Source organism: Kogia breviceps, chromosome 7 (genome assembly GCF_026419965.1).
Source record: "Kogia breviceps isolate mKogBre1 chromosome 7, mKogBre1 haplotype 1, whole genome shotgun sequence".
Taxonomy (NCBI): domain Eukaryota; kingdom Metazoa; phylum Chordata; class Mammalia; order Artiodactyla; family Physeteridae; genus Kogia; species Kogia breviceps.
The window spans coordinates 62,948,733-62,972,625 of NC_081316.1; the positions used below are offsets into that span (position 1 = coordinate 62,948,733).

Sequence of the window (23,893 nt, forward strand, 5' to 3'; positions counted from 1 at the left end):
AAAGTACTTAACTTTTTAAAAGAAATGTTGAATTCTCAGTTTAAAGAATATGTCCTACTTCATCTCACTTCTGTCTATTACATTTTATTCCCATGCAAATGTTGAAACTCTGTCTGGTGTATGAACTTGGCAAGAATCTGTTCAGAAAAAAAGTTTTTAATTCCTATCTTGGTTAAACTTCGTTGAGAATTGAGGTTTTTCAGTTGCAAGGATAGGGTGAGGAAAATTTAGGTAAAATTAGTAGTTAAAGAATTCTGAAAACACTGCTCAGATTCCCTGAACACAAGTTTAAAGCATATATGCATTCTCTGTAATTCCATTCAAAGATTATGATATTTACTAAATATGACTCTTGTTATATTTATTTATTTATTTTTAATAAATTTATTTATTTTATCTTTGGCTGCGAGGGGTCCTCGTTGCTGAGCGCGGGCTTTCTTTTAGTTGTGGTGTGCAGGAGCTACTCTTTGTTGTAGTGTGTGGGCTTCTCATTGCAGTGACTTCTCTTGTTGTGGAGCTCGGGCTCTAGGCGCGCTGGCTTCAGTAGTTGTGGCACGCGGGCTCTAGAGCGCAGGCTCAGTAGTTGTGGCGCATGGGCTTAGTTGCTCCACGGCATGTAGGATCTTCCCGGACCAGGGCTCGAACCCGTGTCCCCTGCATTGGCAGGCAGATTCTTAACCACTGCATCACCAGGGAAGCCCCATACTTTTGTTATATTTAAATTTGCACTATTAGGTACTCCATGAAAGTTGGAAATAGATAGCCGATAAGGTAAAAAGAGTAGTTGACAGATAAACACAACGTTTCCTTATAAAATACTAACTTCTGAAATGTTCAGTAATGGCATTTGATAAAGTAAACTGTAATATAACCATATTGAGGGATGTTACATAATTAAGTCCAATTTCTGTAAAGGCATTTAATATCATAAGAAAATGCTAATGTTTCAGTGAGAAAAATGGGCAGCATGATCCCAGTGTTCTCAAAAATATATAAGACTAGAAGGAAGTAACGTAAAATAAAATATTAATAGTGATTGCCTCTGGGTATTTGGATTATGGGCATGTTTTTTGTTTCTCTGTTTTTCATTTTCTCTACAGATTTGTTACTTTTATAACCTGAATAAAACATAAAACATTTTCCCACTGCCTTGCTCATGTTACCTCAGTGAAATGAAGTGCTCAATGACTTGCAAAGAAGAACAGTTGTCAGGTTTTAAAACAGATACGGTCTTTTGTAAATGTTTTATGATATATTCTTAGTTTCATATTTTTGAGCCATCACTGGAGCTTGAATAAATTATTTGAGCTGCATAAATATTTATATTTCATTGAGAACATTGAAGCTAAAAGTATAAAGCAGAAACCTGAGTCTTTCTAAATAAAATTTTTTTAATATCTGAAAGTTGTACTTCAGAGTTTGGTAATTTTCTTTACTGTCCGATTTTATTTTTTATTGTCAGATGTCCAGTGACAGAAGCCACCTCTTTTAAGAGAGAAACTTCAAATGGAAATATATTTTATGTTATGCCTTATATATTTTATAATCTTGAATGCTGTTATGCCTTATATATTTTATAATCTTGAATGCTTAGATTCATGTGAACATTTTCTGATTTTTAGAGGAACGGAAGGAAAGTGAAAAGATGAAAAGTGAAGAGCAGCCAGTAGATTCAGAAAACTGTTCCACACCCAGTGCTCTAGAAGAGACTACTGTGAAAATAGAAAAAGAAGATGAAAAGGAACTTGTAAAACTGCCAGTCATAGTGAAGCTAGAAAAACCTTTGCCAGAAAGCGAAGAAAAAAAGATTATCAAAGAAGAAAGTGATTCCTTCAAGGAAAATGTCAAACCCGTAAAAGTTGAAGTGAAGGAATGTAGAGCAGATCCTAGAGATATCAAAGGTAGCATGGAGAAGCTAGAGCCTGAGAGGCTAGATTTTGCTGGCAATGTCAAATCTTCTCAAGAAATCACTGAGAAGTCTACTGAAGAAACCGAGAAACTTAAAAATGACCAGCAGGCCAAGATACCACTAAAAAAACGAGAAATTAAACTGAGTGATGATTTTGACAGTCCAATCAAAGGACCTTTGTGTAAATCAGTTACTCCAACAAAAGAGTTTTTGAAAGATGAAATAAAACAAGAGGAAGAGACTTGTAAAAGGATCTCTACAATCACTACTTTTGGTCATGAAGGGAAACAGCTGGTAAATGGAGAAGTTAGTGATGAAAGGGTAACTCCAAATTTTAAGACAGAACAGATGGAGATGAAGTTTTATGATACAAAGGAAGATAGCTGTAGTCCCTCTAAGGACAGAAGTGTCATCATGGAGGGAAATGGAGCAGAGTCTTTAAATTCTGTCATAACGAGTATGAAAATAGGTGATCTTGAGAAAGAAGTGGTCACTTTAGGGAAAGATGCAGATAGTTCAATATCAGCCTTAGAGACACAGAGTCACAAAGGGCACATAGAGGAAACTGGTCCTCCAGAAATGGAAACCTCTCTTGAGACTTCTGAAATAGGAAAGGATCTCTCTTTAAAAACTGCTTTATCTGCCACTGAATCCTGTAGCATGAGAGTTGAAGAAAGGGCTCCCAAAAGTAAGAAGGATAAGCGCCCACCAGTCCTAGAATGTCTTGAAAAGTTAGAGAAGTCCAAAAAGACTTTTCTTGATAAAGACGCACAAAGATTGAGTCCGATACCAGAGGAGGTTGCAAAGAGTACTGTAGAATCAGTAAACGCAGGGTCTCCCGAGACAGCTGAAGCTTCTCCATCATCTAACGTGACTGTCCACTGTGAGAAACTAGCCTCAGGAAAAGAAGTGGTAGAGTGTCAGAATAGCAGTTCCACTGAAGGTCAGTCTTTGGAGAAAATAGACCCAGAAATTTTAAAAGTGGATTCTGAATCCACAAAGGTAGAAGTGGATGATCTGGACAATGCCCAGACCTCTGGCACAGGTGATCCTTCTGAGACAAAGGGTTCTATGCAAAAAAGCAAATTTAAATATAAGTTGATTCCTGAAGAAGAAACCACTGCCTCAGAAAACACAGAAATAACCTCTGAGAGGCAGAAAGAGGGCATCAAATTAACAATTAGGATATCCAGTCGGAAGAAGAAGCCAGATTCTCCTCCCAAAATTCTAGAGCCAGAACCCAAGCAAGAGAAGACAGAAAAGGAAGAAGAGAAAACAAATGCGGGTCGTACTTTAAGGAGGTCTCCAAGAATATCTAGACCCACAGCAAAAGTAGCTGAAATCAGAGATCAGAAAGCTGATAAAAAAAGAGGGGAAGGAGAAGATGAAGTGGAAGAAGAGTCCGCAGCTTTGCAAAAAACTGAGAAAAAAGAAAATTTGAAAAAAACAGAGAAGGATACAAATTCTAAAGTAACCAAGGTAAAATTTCTTCTATTCTGAGTTTTCATTTTTCTTAGAAATACTTGGCTCTGAGTGTTCGTAGCTGTTTGCTTTTGGCTAAATCAGCTCATTCAAAGATAACTAAAACAACAACCACCACAAAAAAGCCTCTCTTCCTATATCTGAGATGTTTTTTCTTGGTAGTTATCTCCAGACATTAAATTTCAGACTGTATAATCTTGTCATCTTTTAAACTTTTTCTCTATTATAGGCAATATAGAAATATATTCTCTGTATTGTAAACTATCCAAGTAATACCCAACCTATATGATTGAAAAATGAAAATTCCTTAGAAACACTATTAACAGTTTGGGCTACATCTCTTTGTAGTCCTTTTTCCATGTATTCATGTCCATGTTCGTAAATACTTCCCATTCTTTTAAAAAAATAGATCGAATCAAATTATTTTTCTATGAGCTTTTCACTTAACAGTGTGTGTCTGAACTCTACATATCAGTAGATATAGTCTACTTTTTGGTTATTGGCGGCCACGTAGTATTCCATAGTGTGGGTGTACCTCAATTTATTTAACCACTCCCTGCTTGATTGACATTTAGGTCGTTTCCAATTTTTCACTATTACAGGCAGTGCTGCATTGAAGATCCTTTTGGACATGAGTGAGTATTTCTTTAGAATAGACCCCTAGAATTGGAATTGCTGGGTCAAGGGGCATATGTATTTTAAGTTCTGATAGCTTTCTCTATATTGCCCTCCAAAAAAGGCCCAGTTAATAATGTACCCTCTCATTGCCAGTGTTTGAGAGTGCCTCTGTGTCCCCATTTTAATCATTAGTCGTAGAGCCCGAATTTTTTTTTCTATGACCCTCTTATTTTAAGCAAAATCTAGTACAAGTCTTTGGCTAGCCTATGGGAGTTTGTTGTACTTAAAAGTGCTACTTTTGTTTTTGATATATTTCAGTGGTCAGATTGTTCTTAATTGCAAGTAATCCTTTATTCCCTGAAATACTAAATTTTTACTTAAAAAAAATTTCCCCTTCTGCTGTTAGAATTATTTTGGTCTTTGGTGGGGACTTACATTGTAGAAGTGAACAGAAATATGACTTAAAATATTGTGAAGCCAGCCAATAAAAAGCAGTTCCCAACATTATAAAGTTATTCTCTGAATAATATTTTTTAAGTTTGTCAGGATTTTTGTATGCATTTTTGACCCATTAAATTTTTAAAATTCATCACTAATATGGGAATTAAATTTTTTATGTAACAATAAGTGAGAATATAGTCAGTGCTCTATTATAGAGCCCTTGAAAAGTGCATGACCTTTGACCCAGAATCCTCTTTGAGGAATTTATCCTAACCACAGAAGTGTGTGTAAAAGTTTGTATTTGCAAGGATACATTGTTTATGAAAGTGAAAAATGGAAAACTACCTAAATGTCTGTCTAGTAGTGGATTAGATAAATACAGCTATGTGATGGCTTATACATATATATATATACACACACACATGATGTTAGGAGACTATTTTATAACTAGGGAAAATAGTTATAAGACAGAATGTTCATTATAATTCTCCCTTCCAAAAAGTAGAAAAAATTAAGAAATATATACCAAAATTTAATAGTAGGTATATCTGTGGATGAAGCTACAATAATTTTTCTTTTCTTCTTTGTATATTCACTAAATATTCTACAATGCACATGTAATCAGAAGTGTTTTTTAACATTCTTATTACATCAGATTATCCTAATGTTTTATTTTATACAAGGTAAAACCCAAAGGCAAAGTTCGATGGACTGGTTCTCGAACACGTGGCAGGTGGAAATATTCCAGCAATGATGAAAGTGAAGGGTCTGACAGTGAAAAATCATCTGCAGCTTCGGAAGAGGAAGAAGAAAAGGAGAGTGTAGATGCCATCCTAGCAGATGATGATGAACCTTGCAAAAAATGTGGCCTTCCAAACCATCCTGAACTAGTATGTACCTGATCTAAATGGACAGCATTTAAATTATTGGCATGCTGCGGTGTGAAGCAGCCTAACTTCTGGGTTTGATCATGATTTCAGTTTTATGTGTGCAAAATAGCCTTTATTTCTGTTTCTCAGATAATAACCCAACTCTAGGGAGGATTAGGATCTTGCTTTCATTCTTACCTGGCTTTATATTGATATTTCCTCTACTTAAGCATGCACTTCTAATCTCTTCTCACAGATCAATTAGTTTATTCAGATATTTCTATTCTGTTTTTTTTCCTTTAAAGTTTTCTTCTTTTCCTTTAAGTTACTTTATAATGATATTTCTGAAGTGGCAGCTTTAAATAAGTAAAACCTGAAGGGCCTGTTGCCTTTCTGTAAAAACATGTAAGTCAAGTAGTAACCTAGTAGGGCTTTAAACTTTAGAAAGTGGACAGTTGTAAAAAAAAATTTAAGAGGATAATTGTAGACCAGATATATTCAGAAAAATAGTGACAGATTTACATTTACTTTCTTATTTAGGAAGTAAGTTCTTCAAAGATTGCCTAAATCAGGAAAACCAGTTTCTAACCTGTATATGTATTTTTGCAGTTCATAAGTGCTTTCTAAAGAACCTATTGAGGAAACACTCTTATTATGCTCAATTCTATGCAACCGTTCTGTTCTTTTGAATAGATTTAACTTTAAAAGTAAGCTCCACCTATTAAGTAGAAAGAGACATAAAGAAAGAAACTTCCACATAGGTTGAGTTGTATGGGAGCAGAAATAAGTTATGTAAAGTTGCCAAGCACAGTTCCTGCTATCTGTTGTGTGCCAGGGTAAAGCTGTTTGTGGTTTACTTGCAGTTTTCTTCCTAAATGTGAAAATAATATCTGGAAACCAAATCAGTGAAGTTTATCAAATCCCAGTAGTTTCAGAGTGTTCAAGAAAAAGATATAACTTAGACCCAGAGAATAACTTTAGCTCCGAGAAGAACAGTTGTCAAAATTACACTGAGAAGGGCTTCCCTGGGGGTGCAGTGGTTGAGAGTCCGCCTGCCGATGCAGGGGATGCGGGTTCGTGCCCCGGTCCAGGAAGATTCTACATGCCACGGAGCGGCTGGGCCTGTGAGCCATGGCCGCTTAACCTGCGTGTCCGGAGCCTGTGCTCCGCAGCGGGAGAGGCCACAACAGTGAGACCCTTCTAACCATTTTTATGATCATCAAACTATAAAAGTTAGGTCAAGACTTTTGTGTGGAGAAAGGCAAACAGAAGATTGAGATAGTGGTCTTTTCTGCCCCCTAAATCAAGTAAAAATCAATATTTCCCTACCATTTCCTAATATTTTTTTATACTGAGAGAATGCATTTTGACTGAGGCAGCAATAGACGTCAATGACAAAGGGATGTGAAGAAATGAAAAGTAAAATGAGGTGAGGAGAAATGACCTCCAGGAGATGGAGAAAGTTGTACCCTTCTTGGAACACACATAGGATTTTTATTTGGTTATCTTAATAACGGCTCTGAAAATCCCATTGCTGGTTATCGTGCCAAAGAGAATGACACTGGAAACTGAAGATCCCAAATACGGTGGATTTCTTATGCTAGATATTTAAGGATCTCCTTAAATAAAAATGTTAGGCAGCTGTTGTGTGTTAAGTGGTAGGGAAATGATGCTGAATTAGATGTGGTCTTTGTTCTCTTTGAGCTTACAGCAGAAAAGCAATAAATTCATAGATGAGTATAGAACTCTATCGGGTTTTTCAGATGTTTTAGTGAAAATAAGTGGATCATTGCCTGAAGCTTGGAAATCTCACGTAGTAGTATTTATTTTAATGGGTTTTACCTTTCTTGAAGAATAGAGACAATCATCATTTTAGAAATAAACTGAATTCTAAAAGTTTATTTTTATTTTGTTATTTGAAATTTAAATTATGTTTTAACATAGAAATGATGTAATAAATAGAATCAGGTGCCCAGGTTAGTCCACATATGCCTGTGTAAGCAATCAATCACATAAATGAAGTTTAATGTTAATATAATTTAAATTGAATTCTGGCTGTTGGTAGCAAATGGAGAAGGGAGTTTTTCACTTTTAAAATGTGTGCACATTCCGTCCCCCACTCTAAACCCTTCCCATGGTACATGTTAGCAATTCAGAAACTATATATAACCATATACAAATAAAACTATATACAAATAAATGAAGTGTAGATGATGGGAGCCAGCTTTCTCACTGTTAAAGAAGTTACAAATAAGGCTGAAGGCTAGAATGAACCCTGTGGTGCTGGATTAGATGGTGAGTCATTAGTATGAACTCATGCTTATTTTAATATATGTATATATATGGGGTACTATACATACATGTATTTCCTAGCTCTGTCCTCTGTGAGAACTTAGAATCAGGGATACCCAGGAGCAGGGAGCACTTAGCACCCAGATCTCGATTTCTAAATACATTCTCCAATAGAGGAACCAGTGTTTCTGGGGAAAATGGCTGATTTTAAGGCTTGGGCAAGGAAAATATAAGATGTGCCTAGAGTATCCTGTATTACCAGAAAGTAAGGAAGTGCTTTAAAAAAAAAAAAAAAGCATGCAAATGAGTCCTAAGGACACAGGGCCAACCTGAAAAATCCTAGTATATCAATGGCTAGAACTATTTGAACAATAAATTAAATAATTGTTTTAGATTATAACCCAAAGAATAAAATAATATTCATTAGTTCATTCTGATACAAATAAATAATTGAATAAATTAAAAAATGGGGTAATGGGGGAGGGACTTTTTTTTTTTTACAGAAGAATTCCAAATAGCAAATGTTGAGGGCATGAGGAAAACAGAAAATCACCATTAGAACACCGCAGTAATAATTGTTTTGTTTTGTTTTGTTTTGCTTGTGGGATCTTAGTTCCCAGACCAGGGATCGAACCCTGGTCCCAAGCAGTGGAAGCGCAGAGTCCTAACCACTGGACCACCAGGGAATTCCCAGTAATAATTATTGCAGCAAGATCCGCTGATGAGTCCTAAATCTAGTGGGTGAAGCTGTAAGGAAAAACAGGGTATAGCATAACTTCAACATATCTTTCCCCCAAATATTTACTAATTACTGTGGTGATTTTAACTTATCCCTACAAATTCTTTGATACTCCTCTCTTCAGAAAGTGGAGCTTAATTCCCTTCCCCTTGAGTATGGGCTGGAGTTATCATAAAAAATGAGAATAGAGTATAGAAAGTGAAAAGTAATTTTACAGTGATGAAAAACAATAGACACTACTATAACCAAGTGATCAAAGTTAATATCACCAGTAATAAGTCATATTGTACAATTTGAACAGTAAATTATCAAATTGTTACAGCATCATGTACCCCCAAATACGATGTAGTGAGCAGGGCATTTCACCTCTATGGTATTCTTAAAAACCCATAACTTCAGTCTAATCATGAGAAGACATCAGACAAACCCAAACTGAGGGCAGTCTGCATAATATCTGACTAGTACTCTGCAAAACTGTCAAAGTCATGGAAAACAAAGAAAGACCAAGAAACTGTTACAGATCAGGAAATTAAGATGAGATGATGAAATGCAGTGTAATATCCTGGATTGGATCCTAGAATCAAAAAACGGACAATAGTAGAAAAACTGGTGAAGTCTGAATAATATCTGTTGTTTAGTTAATAATTTTATACTGATGTTAATTTCTTAAGTTTTGGTAAATGTACCATGGTTATGTAAGATATTAACGTTAGTGTCCTATCTTGGCAACTCTTCCATAAATCTAAAATTATTTTAAAATAAAGGATTTTTTTAAGTTTGATTCATGAGTGTGTACCATTTTAAGTTTTAGAGAACTGGTCATCTGAAACTCAAATAGCAAAAAATAATCAACTTAAGGTTAATTTTTCGTAGCTTTTTTATTTGAACATGATTGTCCTTAGTGTAGTTCCATTCCTCTCATGTTTGAATTTACATGATAAAAGGAGCCATGAATGTTTCTTACAGATAGGTAATTGAAATGCTATTTACATTGGAAATTATTTGTATTTTAATAATCCTGTGTGTGGTAGGGAAGTTTATGGTACTTCAGCTATAAAACTCTGTTATAAAGAATGTGTTGTCATATTCCTTATGGCATACAAAAAAAGGATTGTAACTGTAGTTCAGAAAAGACTTATTTTTCACTTAATTTACTAGCTTAACATTTTATCTTTTTTGGTTCTTAAATTTTTTTAAAAAATTATACCTTAGAAGAGAGTTTCCTGGCAGTCCAGTGGTTAGGGCTCCACATTCTCACTGCCAAGGGCTCAGGTTCAATCCCTGGTCAGGGAACTAAGATCCCACAAGCTGTGCAGTGAGCCCCCCCCAAAAAAGACATATTAGGTTCCTAATTATCAGAGCTTTTTTATTATTATGCTTTATGCAGATAAAGAGTATAGTATAGTATATTACTTAGTTTTATGCTAAGAAATATAGACATGTCCTTATTTTAACTTGAGTCATTGAATATTAGTCATAGAATTAGGTTGACAATTAATCTGTGGTTTATTTCAGATTCTCCTGTGTGACTCTTGTGACAGTGGGTACCACACTGCCTGCCTTCGCCCTCCTCTCATGATCATCCCAGATGGAGAATGGTTCTGCCCCCCTTGCCAACATGTATGATGACCCAGCACAGTTCTGTTTTTCCAGTCTTTGATTTTATATTTTAATTAATAATATTTCTTGACAGCCACTTAACATTTTAATCTTCAATTTGTAGATATTGTTCATCTCTTGTTTAAATTTCTGTGAAATTAGAGACTGTTGATAAAAACTACCTTTTATTAGTATCTTTTAGGTCTTCCCTTTATTTTTTTTCCAAAGCAATTCTTAGAAGACCTCTGTGTTTTGTAAAATTATAATCTCTGGTTTCTTTTTCTCACATTCGTTAAACTTACAAAAACCGCCCAAATTAAGATAATATACAAGGGAAGAAATAAGTTTCTTCCTTTTGTTATCCCTTTGTTTCATTCTTTTTCATTTCTGCCTACCTTTTTGTCAGTTTTATAGATGATATTATGAATTATGCACCATTATAATGGTACTACGAATAGAAACATGGATTCTGTTTCTCTCGTATCTCAATTCAGGTGGATTTCTTTTAAAACTGAAGAGCAGGATATTTTTTTGCATCCAAGAGGTCCTTTCTCTCACAAGCCCAGTCTCATTTTACTTTAAAAATGATGGCCTTGGGACTTCCCTGGCGGTCCAGTGGTTAGGACTCCACACTTCCACTGCAGGGAGCACGGGTTCGACCCCTGGTTGGGGAACTAAGATGCCGCAAGCTGCACAGCACAGCCAAAAATAAAAATAAAAAAAAGAGATGGCCTTTATTGCATTTCTTAGTGAAGTGGAATTTTTGGCTTAGCATCACTTTAGCAGTTATATTCTTCAGCTCTGTTTTGACCCAGTAACCATGTGGCATGGTTTTGTAAATTTTTTTCCATTCTCTTTTTTAAAAATAGTGATTGGCACCATTGTATTTTATTGTACATAAACCTTCTTCCTTAAAAATGTCTTAGGATTTAAAAAAAAATTTTTAATCACTGTCATGTATATACAGTGAGCCAAATGCTATTTTAAACATTGATTACTGCCAGCAAGATAGGCATTGAACATGTTTCTTGGCAAAGCTATAAGTTTCTTTAACATGTGTGTTACTTTAAAGATACCCTGCTCATCTTCAGTTCAGTGGATGAACTGAAGCAGCATGTCTTTATTTAATTCAATACAAGGAACATTTCAATGTTCACTATGTGGCCCCTTATCAGCTCTCATAGCATGGTATCTATAGCTAATAGGCAAGAGATAAATGATTGTGGAAAGGTGTGTAAAATGACACTCATCTGTTTTATTTTTTCAGAAACTACTGTGTGAAAAATTAGAGGAACAATTGCAGGATTTGGATGTTGCCTTAAAGAAGAAGGAGCGTGCTGAACGCAGGTATTGTGATATGTGTGTTAATGTTTTACTTGGGAATTTGACCTCAGAATTGTCTTCCAGTATAGACTAATGTGTCTGTCTAAAGCAGGGTTTGGCAAACTTTGACCTAAGAATGGTTTTTTCTTTTTTAAATTATTAGAAAAAAATCAAAACAAAAATCATTTGTCATGGCACATGAAAATTGTATATTCTGATTTCATTGTCCATAAATAAAGTTTTATTGGAACAAAGCCATGTTCATTTTGTTTATATGTTGCCTGTGACTGCTTTTGCACTACAGCTGCAGAGTTGAGCAGTTGCAACAGGGACCTTATTACCCAAACCTAATTTATTATCTGTCCTTTTACAGGTAAAGTTTGCCAATCCCTGATCTAAAATATTTATCAGAACCTACTCTGAATAATTATTGGCCCAAGTATTGTGGAGGATATGTAGCTAAGTATGTAGGGAGTACAAGAAAACTGTGAGAATTGGTCTACAGTTTAGTTACCCATGTCGTCTCTTTGGGTGGGCAGAATTAACACTGGTGAAATAAAGAGCATTGAAATGCTAAACTGTGTCCTACTGACTGTAAGCAATGCCTCCCTGTTCAATATGCCACTGCAGTGTGGTCTAAAGCAGTTGAAGAAGGCTTCTTGGAGGAGGTAAGATTGGAGTTGAGCTTAATCTTTAAAGGGGGCTCAAAATCAAGACAGTAAGTTTGTATTTATTTATATGTACCTTTGTTGATTAGTCTGTTGCTAAACATTCATTCATTCCTACTGTGTTCCAAACGGAAGAGAAAAGATGAGTAAGACAAAGCTCTTGCTTACTTGGAGTTCACCTTCTACCAGAGGATGCAGATGCATGAACCAGTGATTCAGTAAAGCAGACAAATCGAGGTATATTTAGAGCAATACTAGGACATTGTGGAGGAGCACTTTAGTTCTCCTAGGGGTTGGGGTTATCAGGGAAGTCCTTAGAAGATAACTAGGGTTTATATAGGTGGACATGCAGAGAAAGGATATTTCAGGCAAAGAGCACAGTACAAGCAAAGAGACTGTAAATGTGAGAGTAAAAGAGTGGTGGGGGAGCTTCCCTGGTGGCGCAGTGGTTGAGAGTCCGCCTGCTGATGCAGTGGACACGGGTTCGTGCCCTGGTCTGGGAGGATCCCACATGCCGTGGAGCGGCTGGACCCGTGAGCCATGGCGGCTGAGCCTGCGCGTCCGGAGCCTGTGCTCTGCAACGAGAGGCCACAACAGTGAGAGGCCCACGTACCGCAAGAAAAAGAGTGGTGGGGGATGAAGCTATAAAGGAAACCGAGGCCAAATTGTGAACAGCTTTGCATAACTGGCTAGGAAATTTGAATTATTCTCTAGAGGCATGGGGGAGCCATCAAAGGAGGGATGTGCATAATCAGACTTTTATTTCAGAAAAAATGCCCTGGTAACAGTAAGAAGAAGGAATTAGAGTTGCGGCTGTTGGAATAAAGTCTATGAGAGCCAGTGAGGCCTGAACTACAGCAGTCATCATGATAATACAGTAGAGAGGTTGAAGAGAATTTTCAGAGGATTAATCATTAGGACTTGATGCCCATCTGTACATAGTATGAGAAAAATCTAAGCAGTGTCTCCTGATTGCTCCTTCATTTGCTGCTACTTTAACTTTTACCTCCTGTCACATAGTATTCCCCTCAAAACTTTAGTTTGCGTTGAGACAGTCTGCTCATTCCATAGTCCACACACTTTACTTTGTGCCACGTTGAACCTTAAAAATGGGTTCAGCTTCTAGATCCTTTTTCCTTTTTACTGCTCACCTTGAGCTCTCTCTGGCTCATAATGTATGCTGCTTAGTTTAAAGGCAAAGTTCATCTCTGAAGTTCACTAGGAGATAAAAGTAGTACTTTTTTTTTTAATCGGTTGTCTAAATACCTTTATATTTAGTAACTAACAGTCCTGTATACAGTTATTAGGACTATTTTGATGTGCGAATTGCTTGTGTCATAATTTTTGACACTGGAAAAGATCTAACTAAAGATGCTTCAAATTAAATCATAATTTAAAATTAGACTTGGTCTTCCTGCAATCTGCCTGCCCTTCTGAGAAATGAGTTCATGTTCTGAAGCTGATCTGACTTAGCAGTGTAGGTAGCTAATAGGCTCACCCTTTAAGGACTTGGAAGAAAGTAGATTCTCTCTAAAAGCCAAGAATGTAAACCACTAAGAATTTGTCTCATACTCACATTATATCCGTTTATTCTTTGGAGGCCTGTGATGCTTGTATGTTTTATATGTGGAAAGATTGGTGAACATTTATTTTACTCTTGCCTCACACATTTTAGAATATGCTGCTGCAGTTAAGAAATACTTTCAGTTTTAGAAATTTATGTTAAAATGTGCCACAACATTTGTTTATATTATTGGTCTCCCATTTACTAGATCATCTACTTTCTCTTCTATTCTTGGTAATCCTCTTTACTTAAATGTCATCCTTTAAGAGGACATCTGTAATTGTGCCTTTACATCACACACTAAATCCTATATGAGACCATTCTTACAAGGCAAGTTAACTGTTACTGTTGTTTGTTAATTCCCCCAAAAATCTGGTTAACAAAGCTTTCATTATTTATAACTCCTAATATATGTATATATTAGGAGCTCTAAATAGTAAATTATGTATGTTTCTAAAGTAAATAATATATTAACTGTAAATTCAGGTGACTTCATCTCTTTTTAAAAGTGAGCATTTTTATTCATCCTGTTTCAAATCTGTGAAGTAATTTCTCTAGCATTCATCCTAACAACTTAGAGCCTTGCTTACTGTCTGTTTCATAGTGCTAGAGCATCTTTCCCCTTGTTTGTTCCTTTAGTCAACATTTAATGAACATTTATTGAGCACCTGCTTTATGCCAGGCAATGTAATCAACATGAGGTGTATGATATGTGGCTCTACAGTATGGTGGGAAAGGATGTGTCAGTGAGTAATTAGTAACTAGCCAGCAACTGTCTATAGAGCTGGAGCTGTGATGCTCTGTGAAATCTGATGTTTCAGAAGTCCATTCAGCTGATATGTAAATGTCCCTTCCTGGACTTGGTGCCAGACATTATTGGGAATTCAAATAGCTATGTACTTCCAAAGTACTATTACAAGTACTTTGCTAGCAGAGAGTTGGATTTAATCAGGGTTGGAATTTTCCAGGTAATATAACAGAGGGAAGGAGAGAAAGACAAGGAGTTTGAGAGTGTATGCAAAGGAGTATTTGTAATGATGGACCATGGCGTCTAAGCCAGGTAAGGGGGAAAGTAAGGACACAAAGGGAGTGCCGGACAGTGAAAAAAGGGTAGGGTCAATGGATAGAGGTCCCACTGGAGTCAGGGAGTGGTTGAAATCAGTGTAACAGAGGGAGTGAGCTGGAAAGTGAGTCAGCAGAAGTCAGAGAAGAGGTTTCTTGAAATTGAAATTTAGAAAGGGTGTGGTTATTGGTAATAATAAGGTCTGGGCCCAATATGATCATTGAGCTAGGTGGTAAGATAGAATGGAAGATGTAACTTTCCATAAGATTACTGAGCAAGAGAATGCCTTGATGAGAAATCAAACCTACCTTCCATTATACCTGTTCATAATGGACTACAGTTAGTTGTTAAATAATTGTGAGGGCAAGAACCATGTCTCATTTACCTTTCGATTTCCAAGCCTGACACAAGTCAACACCTAACATGGAACATGACTAAGTGTTTTTTCCATCGAGTTGAGAAGAGAAATAATGGTCAAGTGAAAATAGAGCTTTTGAGGTATTTAAGAGGAAACTGATACCACAATAAACTTGGTTAATATAAAGAGAGACATGTCAAACATATTTAATAACAGAGAGCTGAAGTTTTGAATTATCCACGTAGCCTTCCCTATTAATTTCAGCTAGTACTGTTCTTCCTTTCCTATTTTTTAGTTTATTAACTGTACTAATTTTTTAAACAAGTTTTGATTAAAATAACTTTATTATTTTCTTACATGCCAGTTTTTATTTAATAGCTCCATAACTCATCTCTTAAAAAGACTATAAAATTCTTGTTAACCCAGGGTTTATGGGGCAGTAAAGGCTGTGTTCTAAAGGACCCACACAACTGGATCATTAATGTCCTATATGGGACATCACAAATAAAGGGAGGAAGAGTGGTTACTATTTCTGTTTAGTTGAACATACACTGCCATGTATGTAAAAGCTTAGCTGTTCTTGGTGAATTGAATTAACTTTGGAAGAACCAGAGAAAGCTTCTGTTCTATATTGCAATTCGTTGTGTAAAATTTGTTGACTTAAAATCAACAAAGTTTTCTTTGAAATGAAACTCTATGTCATTAGTGTCCATAAATCCACATTTTCTGGAGAAGTCTTAACTGGCTCTGAAGATATCTTTGTTGTAAGAATCCTAGAGTGCAGAGACATATGGCTGTATTGCTGCTTTTCTTCTCTGCAAACAAGAAGTAGATGGTCTTAGAATCATTCACATACAATATTACTGAGAACTTCCAGCATAACAAAGATCCAGTTTGTCCAGAGTTGGTGTTCCATCTAATCACTTCATCAGTGAGTCACAAGCATGACTCTTTTCATCAGATTTCCTTGTCTGTTTCACTTACAGGTTTTATTTTACCTGGTATAAGTCACTTTTTTTTTTTTTTTTTTTTTTTTTTTTTTTTTGCGGTATGCGGGCCTCTCACTGTTGTGGCCTCTCCCGTTGCGGAGCGCAGGCTCCGGACGCACAGGCTCAGCGGCCATGGCTCACGGGCTTAGTTGCTCCGCGGCACGTGGGATCTTCCCGGACCAGGGCACGAACCCGTGTCTCCTGCATTATAAGTCACTTTTAAAGCTAAGTTTTCATACCTTTAGGAAGTTTTGTGCCTGCCACAGATACCAATATTATAAGTTTCATGGATAATAACTAACATGTCTGTGACCTAGCTTCTGCTGTTACCATGAATCATAATTTTAGTATTATCTGTGTTAGTAATGTTTTCATAACAATTTCATTTTTAGCAAATCTCACTTTGTGTGCTTTTTTGTTTTTTAATTAAAGGAAAGAACGGTTGGTGTATGTGGGTATCAGTATTGAAAACATCATTCCTCCACAAGTAAGTTTCTGGTTTATGGTATTTTTAAAGAGGAGACTGCCAAAATTGTTCTAAAATTTAACTCACTTTATGTAATATGAGTGGTTTTAAATATACAGTATATGTATTTTATTAAAAATAAAAATTTAGCACCTTAAAGAAATCACCCATTTCCCTCATGATTGAAATTATGTGTATGCAGATAGCCCCAAAATGTAATATCACATCCAAACCAAGTTTCATGCTCACCCCACGGAGTTTATGGTTTTTCTTTCTTTTTTTTTTTTTTTTTTGTACCCTAAATTGGGTAATTCGTTTTTAGCTTCTTTATGTGCTATTTATGTAAAGTAACTAAAAAATAGTTCAGGGAGATTTGGTTTTTAATTCCCTGCTTTGGGGGTTATCAGAAACTTCAATTTGTGTCCTTACAGTTCAGTTTCTTTGAAGGGATACCATTGTTTTGCATTTATTAATCCAATTTATAATTGAGAAAGCTATCTCATGAGTGTAAGTATATGTAACATGATATTCATTTGAAATGAAGAAATTTTCTTAGTTTTCATATGCAGTTTCATTCAGGCTTAATTAAATAACACACTGAAATAACCTGTCTTGGTTAGTTATTTTTCTGGAGCACCACGTCCCTTTCTTCTTCTAAACCCATTATTTCATTTATTCAGCCTATCTTTTGATTTATGTGTGTTAAGTTTCATTATCGGTGGATAGACTTCATCATGATTGTTTTAAAAGAGGTAATTATAAACTCACAAAAGCGTAAGTTTAATACAGAAGTGTTTTCATCCTTTGATCACCAATATTCTTTTTAATCTCTATACTTAGTGTTGCCATGTTTATTCAGTTTTATAAAAGGGAATCATTTCACTTTTTTTAAACCTTTCACGTGTGCTGCCTAGATGGACATTAGAAAGCTATTAATTCCAAGGAACTTTGTTGTAATAACCTATATACTTATTATCATATTTTTAAACCAGGAGCCAGATTTTTCTGAAGATCATGAAGAAAAGAAAAAAGATTCCAAAAAATCCAAAGCAAACTTGCTTGAAAGGAGGTCAACAAGAACACGGAAATGTATAAGTTATAGGTATGAAATCTGTGAGAATGAAGGAGTGGGAAATGTTTTTGAAACAACCTGACCCCAAAGTATATGCTTTTCCCATTACAATGACAGTGATGATTAGAAGTTGTATATATATTTCTTACTTACCATCTTTAGAATCATAGAGTTTTACAGCAGCCAACATCATCTTTTCCAAAAGTAATTTGCTCATGTTATCATCTTCTGTTTAACATACTTTGTCCAGTTTCTGTAGCTGTGGGGACAAGAACCGATGCCTTTAACAAGGCCCACAGGCACTGCATAGCCTGCCCTGCACTTAGCTTTTCAGCTCCACCTCATCCACGTTTTTCCTTACTCTCTCAGGTTAGCCACACTGTCTTCTTTCGGTCCCTTTGTGTAGACTGTTTACTCTGCCTAGAATTTCTCTCCTGTTTTTTACCTTGTTAACAATCCTCTCTTAATCAAACCCCCCCTCTATTCTATGCCCTCATAGCAACCAGTTTGTCTTCTTGAAAGTACTTCTATATTTGTAACAATCGTGATTTTAATTTTTTGATTAATATTGCTCTCCCGCACTATACTGTTAACATGAAGGTAAGTACCATGTCCGTGTTATGCATCCCTCTGTTCTTTACAGCTAGCATAGTGCTCCATCAGTGCCTATTGAGAGACTCAATAAATATAGTCTGGTTTACCATCTGGCACCAGAAATGTCAGAGAGAGATTTTTCCATAGTCACTCTGTTAGTAGCTAAACCTAGACTAAAACCTGTCTTCTAATTGTTTGCTCATCTAGTATTCTTTCCACGAAACCACCCTGTCTCACTCAAATAATAAATAAATGGTATTTTAATTATTTTAGACCATTGTTAGACAACACCAAAACAGTCTTTTAACTTGAATAACTGGAGATGAACGACAGAGTTGATTTTATAGAACTTTAAGCTTGTTTCCTGTTTATAAACTTTTGTCAGTGATCATGTAAGAGTTCCCCTTGTGTAGTTTCTGTTATTGTTAAAACTTTATTTTGGGTTGGCCAAAACATTTGTTTGGGTTTTTCCCTAAAATGTTATAAATAAAATAAAATGCAGTAGGATCAGTTAGAGTAAAATCCTTAATATATGGGAATGGTGTCCATCTTATTCCTTAAAAAAAAAAAAAGTTGAAAAAGTACTGTTTTTTTATAAAATCATTTAAACTAGTGAAGTCAAAACCTACTAATGGAAAGTGCAAGTGTTAAAGTCAATTCTACTAAAACACAACAAATGAATTCCTAAAAATTGCCATTGTGTGCCAAATTGCACAAAAACTATAGGGATTATGGGAAATATGGAGTTAGGGCCACACACTCAAAAACTTCATTAGTGACACATTAAAAAAAAAAAAAGATAACAATGGTAGTACCATTTGACACATCTTAAGTGGTTAAGAAATAACAAATACTACAATAAATATGACATTTTATGTTGAAAAAAGACCTGAAGCTTGTCTGTGGAAGTGATTGGGAGGAGAGTTGCAGTCTGTAAATTATTGTGTAGTGGTAGAAGGAGGGTTATTTGAAATCAGGCAGAAAGTTGTAATACCAGATGCAGATGGCTGTAGCTTATAACACACATGATGAGCTTGGGTAGGTGGTAAATGTTTGTAAGGTGTGTGCACGTGTTTGTTTTGTGTATTCCTATGCAGCTGGTGCAGTTTTCTACATTTACCTAGTGTTTCTCACAAGGAACATTACATATAAGCAAGTATGAAATACATGTTATGCTCAAATTATTTCCTAATATATCAGTTATGTTGGAACAAATTTACATTATCAGAACAAGCATCATAGGGGAATTGTATTGTCTTTCAATCCTGATGTAATTGTGGTTTTTAATGGGAGAAGAAATTTGTTTTATTAGTATTTCATCTTGGGTATATACCCAGAAGTGGGATTGCTAGATCATATGGTAGTTCTGTTTTTGTTTTTTTGAGGCGGCGGCTGCACCATTTTCCATTCCCACCAACAGTGTACAGGGTTTCTGGGTTCTCCACGTCCTTGCCAACACGTGTTGGCTTTTGTTTTTTTCATGGTGGCCATCCTAGCAGATGTGAGGTGATGTCTCATGATTTTGATTTGCATTTCCTTGATGGTTGGTGATGTTGAACATCTTTTCATGTGCTTGTTGGGCATTTGTACGTCTCTTCTCAATTTTTCTTTTTTCCTTCTGCTTCTTCGTACTTTTAAAAGAGATTTAATAGAGTCCTCCATATGCTCTCTCTAATTTTTTAAAGTTTTATTCGTCATATTTAAGCTCTGATGTCTCATGATTTTGATTTGCATTTCCTTGATGGTTGGTGATGTTGAACATCTTTTCATGTGCTTGTTGGGCATTTGTACGTCTCTTCTCAATTTTTCTTTTTTCCTTCTGCTTCTTCGTACTTTTAAAAGAGATTTAATAGAGTCCTCCATATGCTCTCTCTAATTTTTTAAAGTTTTATTCGTCATATTTAAGCTCTAAATACACCTAGAATTTACTTTGTACATGGGGTACAATGGGAGTGTTGTGAGGATAAAATCTAAAGCCCTTAATATATCAACACAGAAAAAAAACCCTCCCCCCCAAAAAAAACAATTTCATCACTACTATCATTTAATAATTGTTTATCAGAGTCTTATAACTCCTAACAGAGGATGATGTCAAAGCTGACTAGAAGGAGCATTGGATTGGGGGCCAGAACAGATTATAGCCCTCACCACGCCACTCATTAGCCATGTATCTTTGAGTGGTTGGTCCATTTCCCTGGGTCTTGGTTGACATACCTATGATGGTGAACTAACCTAGATGATCCCTTCAGCTTAAAATTATATAACAGTAATATAAACTATGTTTTTTAGCATAATATGTATTGTGTGATTCATTTATTTATACCCTGCCTAGTTCCCAAAAGGAGGTAAGGAAGATATATATTCTTATGTAAGGAGCAACTTTTTAAGCATAATACCAAACACAGAAACAGTAGTGAAAAGGATATTTGATTATATAAAATTAAGAAAGACTCAGACAAAAAGCATTTACAAAAGAAAATGCTTGCAAAGAAATTTTGTAAAGGAGTTAAAATTCAAAAGGAATGGCTTATGAGTTTTTAAAATAACAGTGAGTATATAGTTTTTTTCATAGTGGAAATAGTTTTTCCACATAGTGTCTGCAAAGACTGTTGCATACTTCAGACATTAACATTGCTAAAGTCAAGGATAAAAAGGCATTTTTGTTAGGAAATCAGTTCCTTGAGAAAAATTAAGTTTTCATGTATTTTGAAGACTAGAACTCAACAGCATGATTTGTTTTTGTTTATTTGGGAGGGAGGCTAACTGGAGATGGGATGGGCACATATTTGTAATGATAGCAGGACAAAATGTCAGTTTTCCTGTCTCAAAACTTGAAAAAATAAGCAAAGGTTAAAGGGGAAATACACTTTGGGGACTTCCCTGGTGGTCCAGTGGTTTAGACTCAGCACTTCCACTGCAGGGGGCATTGGTTTGATCCCTGGTTGGGGAACTAAGATCCCGCATGCCACGGCGTGGCCCAAAAAAGGGGGGGGTGGGGAATACACTTTGGATAGAAATAATTGCAACATATGACAAAGATGTTAAAATCTTTAATACATAAAAAGCTCTTACAGATCTGTAAGGAAAGATGAATATACTGGCTAATAAAATGGGGAAAGGACACAAACCAGTACTTGCAAATGAAAAAGTAAAAATGACCAGTAAACATGAAAATAATATTGGCTTTACTGGGTATTAAAATTAAAATTAAGGAACAAAATAATTTTGTTTTTCCATATTAGCAAAAAAATCGTAACGGTAAAATTCACTTCATGGTTGTATTTTAAATTGCTACAACCCTTGAAGAACAATTTGTATGCCCTTTAAGCCAACAATTTTATTTGTAGCAAGAATACCAGGAACAAACCTATAATCCAACAAAATTTCATAGTGGAACCAAGGGGCATCTCACCAAACAAAAGAAAAGATAGAGTTATGAAAAGATACTGAGGAAGGGTAGAGTTTAGATGAAATTTAAATGAAGAGTAAGGCTCAAAGCAAAGCAGGACTGTTGAAGGGTCAGTATCATATGTGGACGGCATGGTAGACACAGGGTCCTATTTACTTGAAAACAATGAAGATAGAGTGTGGAGTGTTGTGTCCAACCCCTTATCCAAATTCTGAATCTGGGATGTAAATCAAGGCTGCTTATTTGTGTTAAAAGTGACTTAGATCCTCTAGGCAGGGGTGGGTGTTTCATTTCATTCTTACTGCTATAATTTCCTTTGTCCAAGGGTTCTGATGGTCTCTGAATTTAGAAAACAGAGTGTCTCAGTAAGAAAGTAGTAGTGGCTCAAAGAAATAGATTGTTATGACACTTTACAGCTGCATCTTGTCCTCCGGAGAAATCCTGTTTTCCATTAACTTTATATCTGGCTGTATCTGAATCTGTTATTCTAGCCTGATGAATAGATGCACAGATTTTTACTTTCTCAGAATTTATCTTAAGGAAAAGCTAAGCTGTATCTATAAGGATGTTTTTCATAGCATTGTTTATAATCATGAAAAAATTGGAAGTAAACTGTTGCATTTAAAAATATGTTGTAGAAGAAGTTCTTAACCTGAAACTTGTGAATCCTCTGAAATTATATGTAAAATGTTATGTTTGTTTAGGTATATATATTTTCCTAGAGAGGAAATCCATAGCTGTAATGAGTTTCTCAACTCAAAAGGCAAAATATTTGGCTATTAGTCATTGTTTTCTTTTTAAGGATTTTTGGGTTTTTATTTTATTCTTTTTTTCTTTTTGGCTGCTTTGGGTCTTCATTGCAGTGTGCAGGCTTCTCATTGCAGTGGCTTCTCTTGTTGTGGAGCACGGGCTGTAGGCTCGCGGGCTTCAGTAGTTGCAGTGCACGGGCTCAGCAGTTGTGGCTCGCGAGCTCTAGAGCACAGGCTCAGTGTTGTGGCACACGGGCTTAGTTGCTCTGTGGCATGTGGGATCTTCCTGGACCAGGGATCAAACCTGTGTCCCCCGCATTGGCAGGCAGATTCTTAACCACTGCGCTACCAGGGAAGTCCTGGCTATTGGTCTTAACTCTGTTGTTAATCAGAGTAACTGTGTAACTTTAATCCAATGCTGTCCAATTTACTGTGGTTATGGAAATGTTCTGTTTCTTTGCTGTCCAGTATGGAAATCAGTAGCCATATGTCACTGTTGAGCACTTGAAATATGGCTAGTGAGGAACAGCATTTTTTATTTTAATTATTTTAAATATAAATAGCCACATGTGGCTAGTAATTACCATATTTAGCATGATCTTCAAGTCACTTTATCTTTTGGTCACTTCACTTGTAAAGTGAAAGGAGTTTTGTATGTGAATAAATCTTAGGAATCATCTAGTCTTGGTTTTTTGCTTTAAGTTGGAGGAAATAGCCCTTGTGAGAAAAAGTGTGTTTACCTAGTTTTAAAATTCTGACCATCTGTATGTGAATTTCAGTAATAATAATAATATAATCTTTAATAACAACAATAGTATACTCCTCACACTTAGTATTATTTCTGGAACACGAATTTTGTTCAGTTTACCTTGTCATATGATTTGTATAATCGGGTCTGCAAACTATGGCCTGTGGGCCAATCCAGCTCACTGCCAGTTTGTGTATAGCACGTGACCTAGGAGTGGTTTTTACATTTATAAATGGTTGAAAAAAGAACCAGAAGGATAAAATTATTTGAAAATTGCATGAAATTCAAATCACAGTGTCTATAAATAAAGTTATATTGGAACACAGCTACTTTCATTCATTTATATTGTCTGTGGCTGATTTTGCACTACAAGGGCAGAGTTGAGTAGTTACAACAGAGATTGTACAGTCTACAAAGCCCATTACAAAAATATTTGTTGCTGCTTGGTATAGATGATCTTTGAAAATGAAAAACAACTTAGAATGAGATACTGATTTACAAAACTCTGTTTTACAAAAAAATTGAGGTTAACAGGAGTGAGGTGGTCTAATCCAAGTCCCACAGCCCAAAGTAGCAGAGAGCAGTTTCACATTCAGCCCTTTTTCACTTCAGAGGCAATTTTCCTAACCCATATGCCAGGACAGGCTGTAATGTGATTGTTGTATGTATTTTAGATTTGATGAGTTTGACGAAGCAATTGATGAAGCTATAGAAGATGATATCAAAGAGGCTGATGGAGGAGGTATGTGTTTATCATTCTCTCTTTTTCATCTAACTCGGCCAATACGTTAAGTAAAATGCCCTGATTAGAGCACTGAGCAAGCATATTTTCTTATTCTCCTCAGTATGTATCATGATCACTACTGATGTTAACTGTCTGAGATTCAAAATAATCTCTGGACATGGTGTCAATGTATAGACTCAGAGCTTCTAATTATTTT

At 35.8% G+C, this 23,893-nt stretch overlaps 1 protein-coding gene across 1 annotated transcript in view; it reads left to right on the plus strand.

The window, feature by feature from the left end:
• The window catches only part of RSF1 (remodeling and spacing factor 1), a 166,963-nt gene that overhangs the window by 132,654 nt on the left and 10,416 nt on the right, over positions 1 to 23,893 (plus strand). Inside the window, exons 6-12 of the mRNA XM_059069506.2 lie at positions 1,623 to 3,388; positions 5,134 to 5,340; positions 9,866 to 9,970; positions 11,217 to 11,296; positions 16,347 to 16,401; positions 17,373 to 17,482; positions 23,627 to 23,694. Of these exons, the coding sequence (XP_058925489.1) occupies positions 1,623 to 3,388; positions 5,134 to 5,340; positions 9,866 to 9,970; positions 11,217 to 11,296; positions 16,347 to 16,401; positions 17,373 to 17,482; positions 23,627 to 23,694 (2,391 nt within the window). The remainder of the gene's footprint in view (positions 1 to 1,622; positions 3,389 to 5,133; positions 5,341 to 9,865; positions 9,971 to 11,216; positions 11,297 to 16,346; positions 16,402 to 17,372; positions 17,483 to 23,626; positions 23,695 to 23,893) is intronic.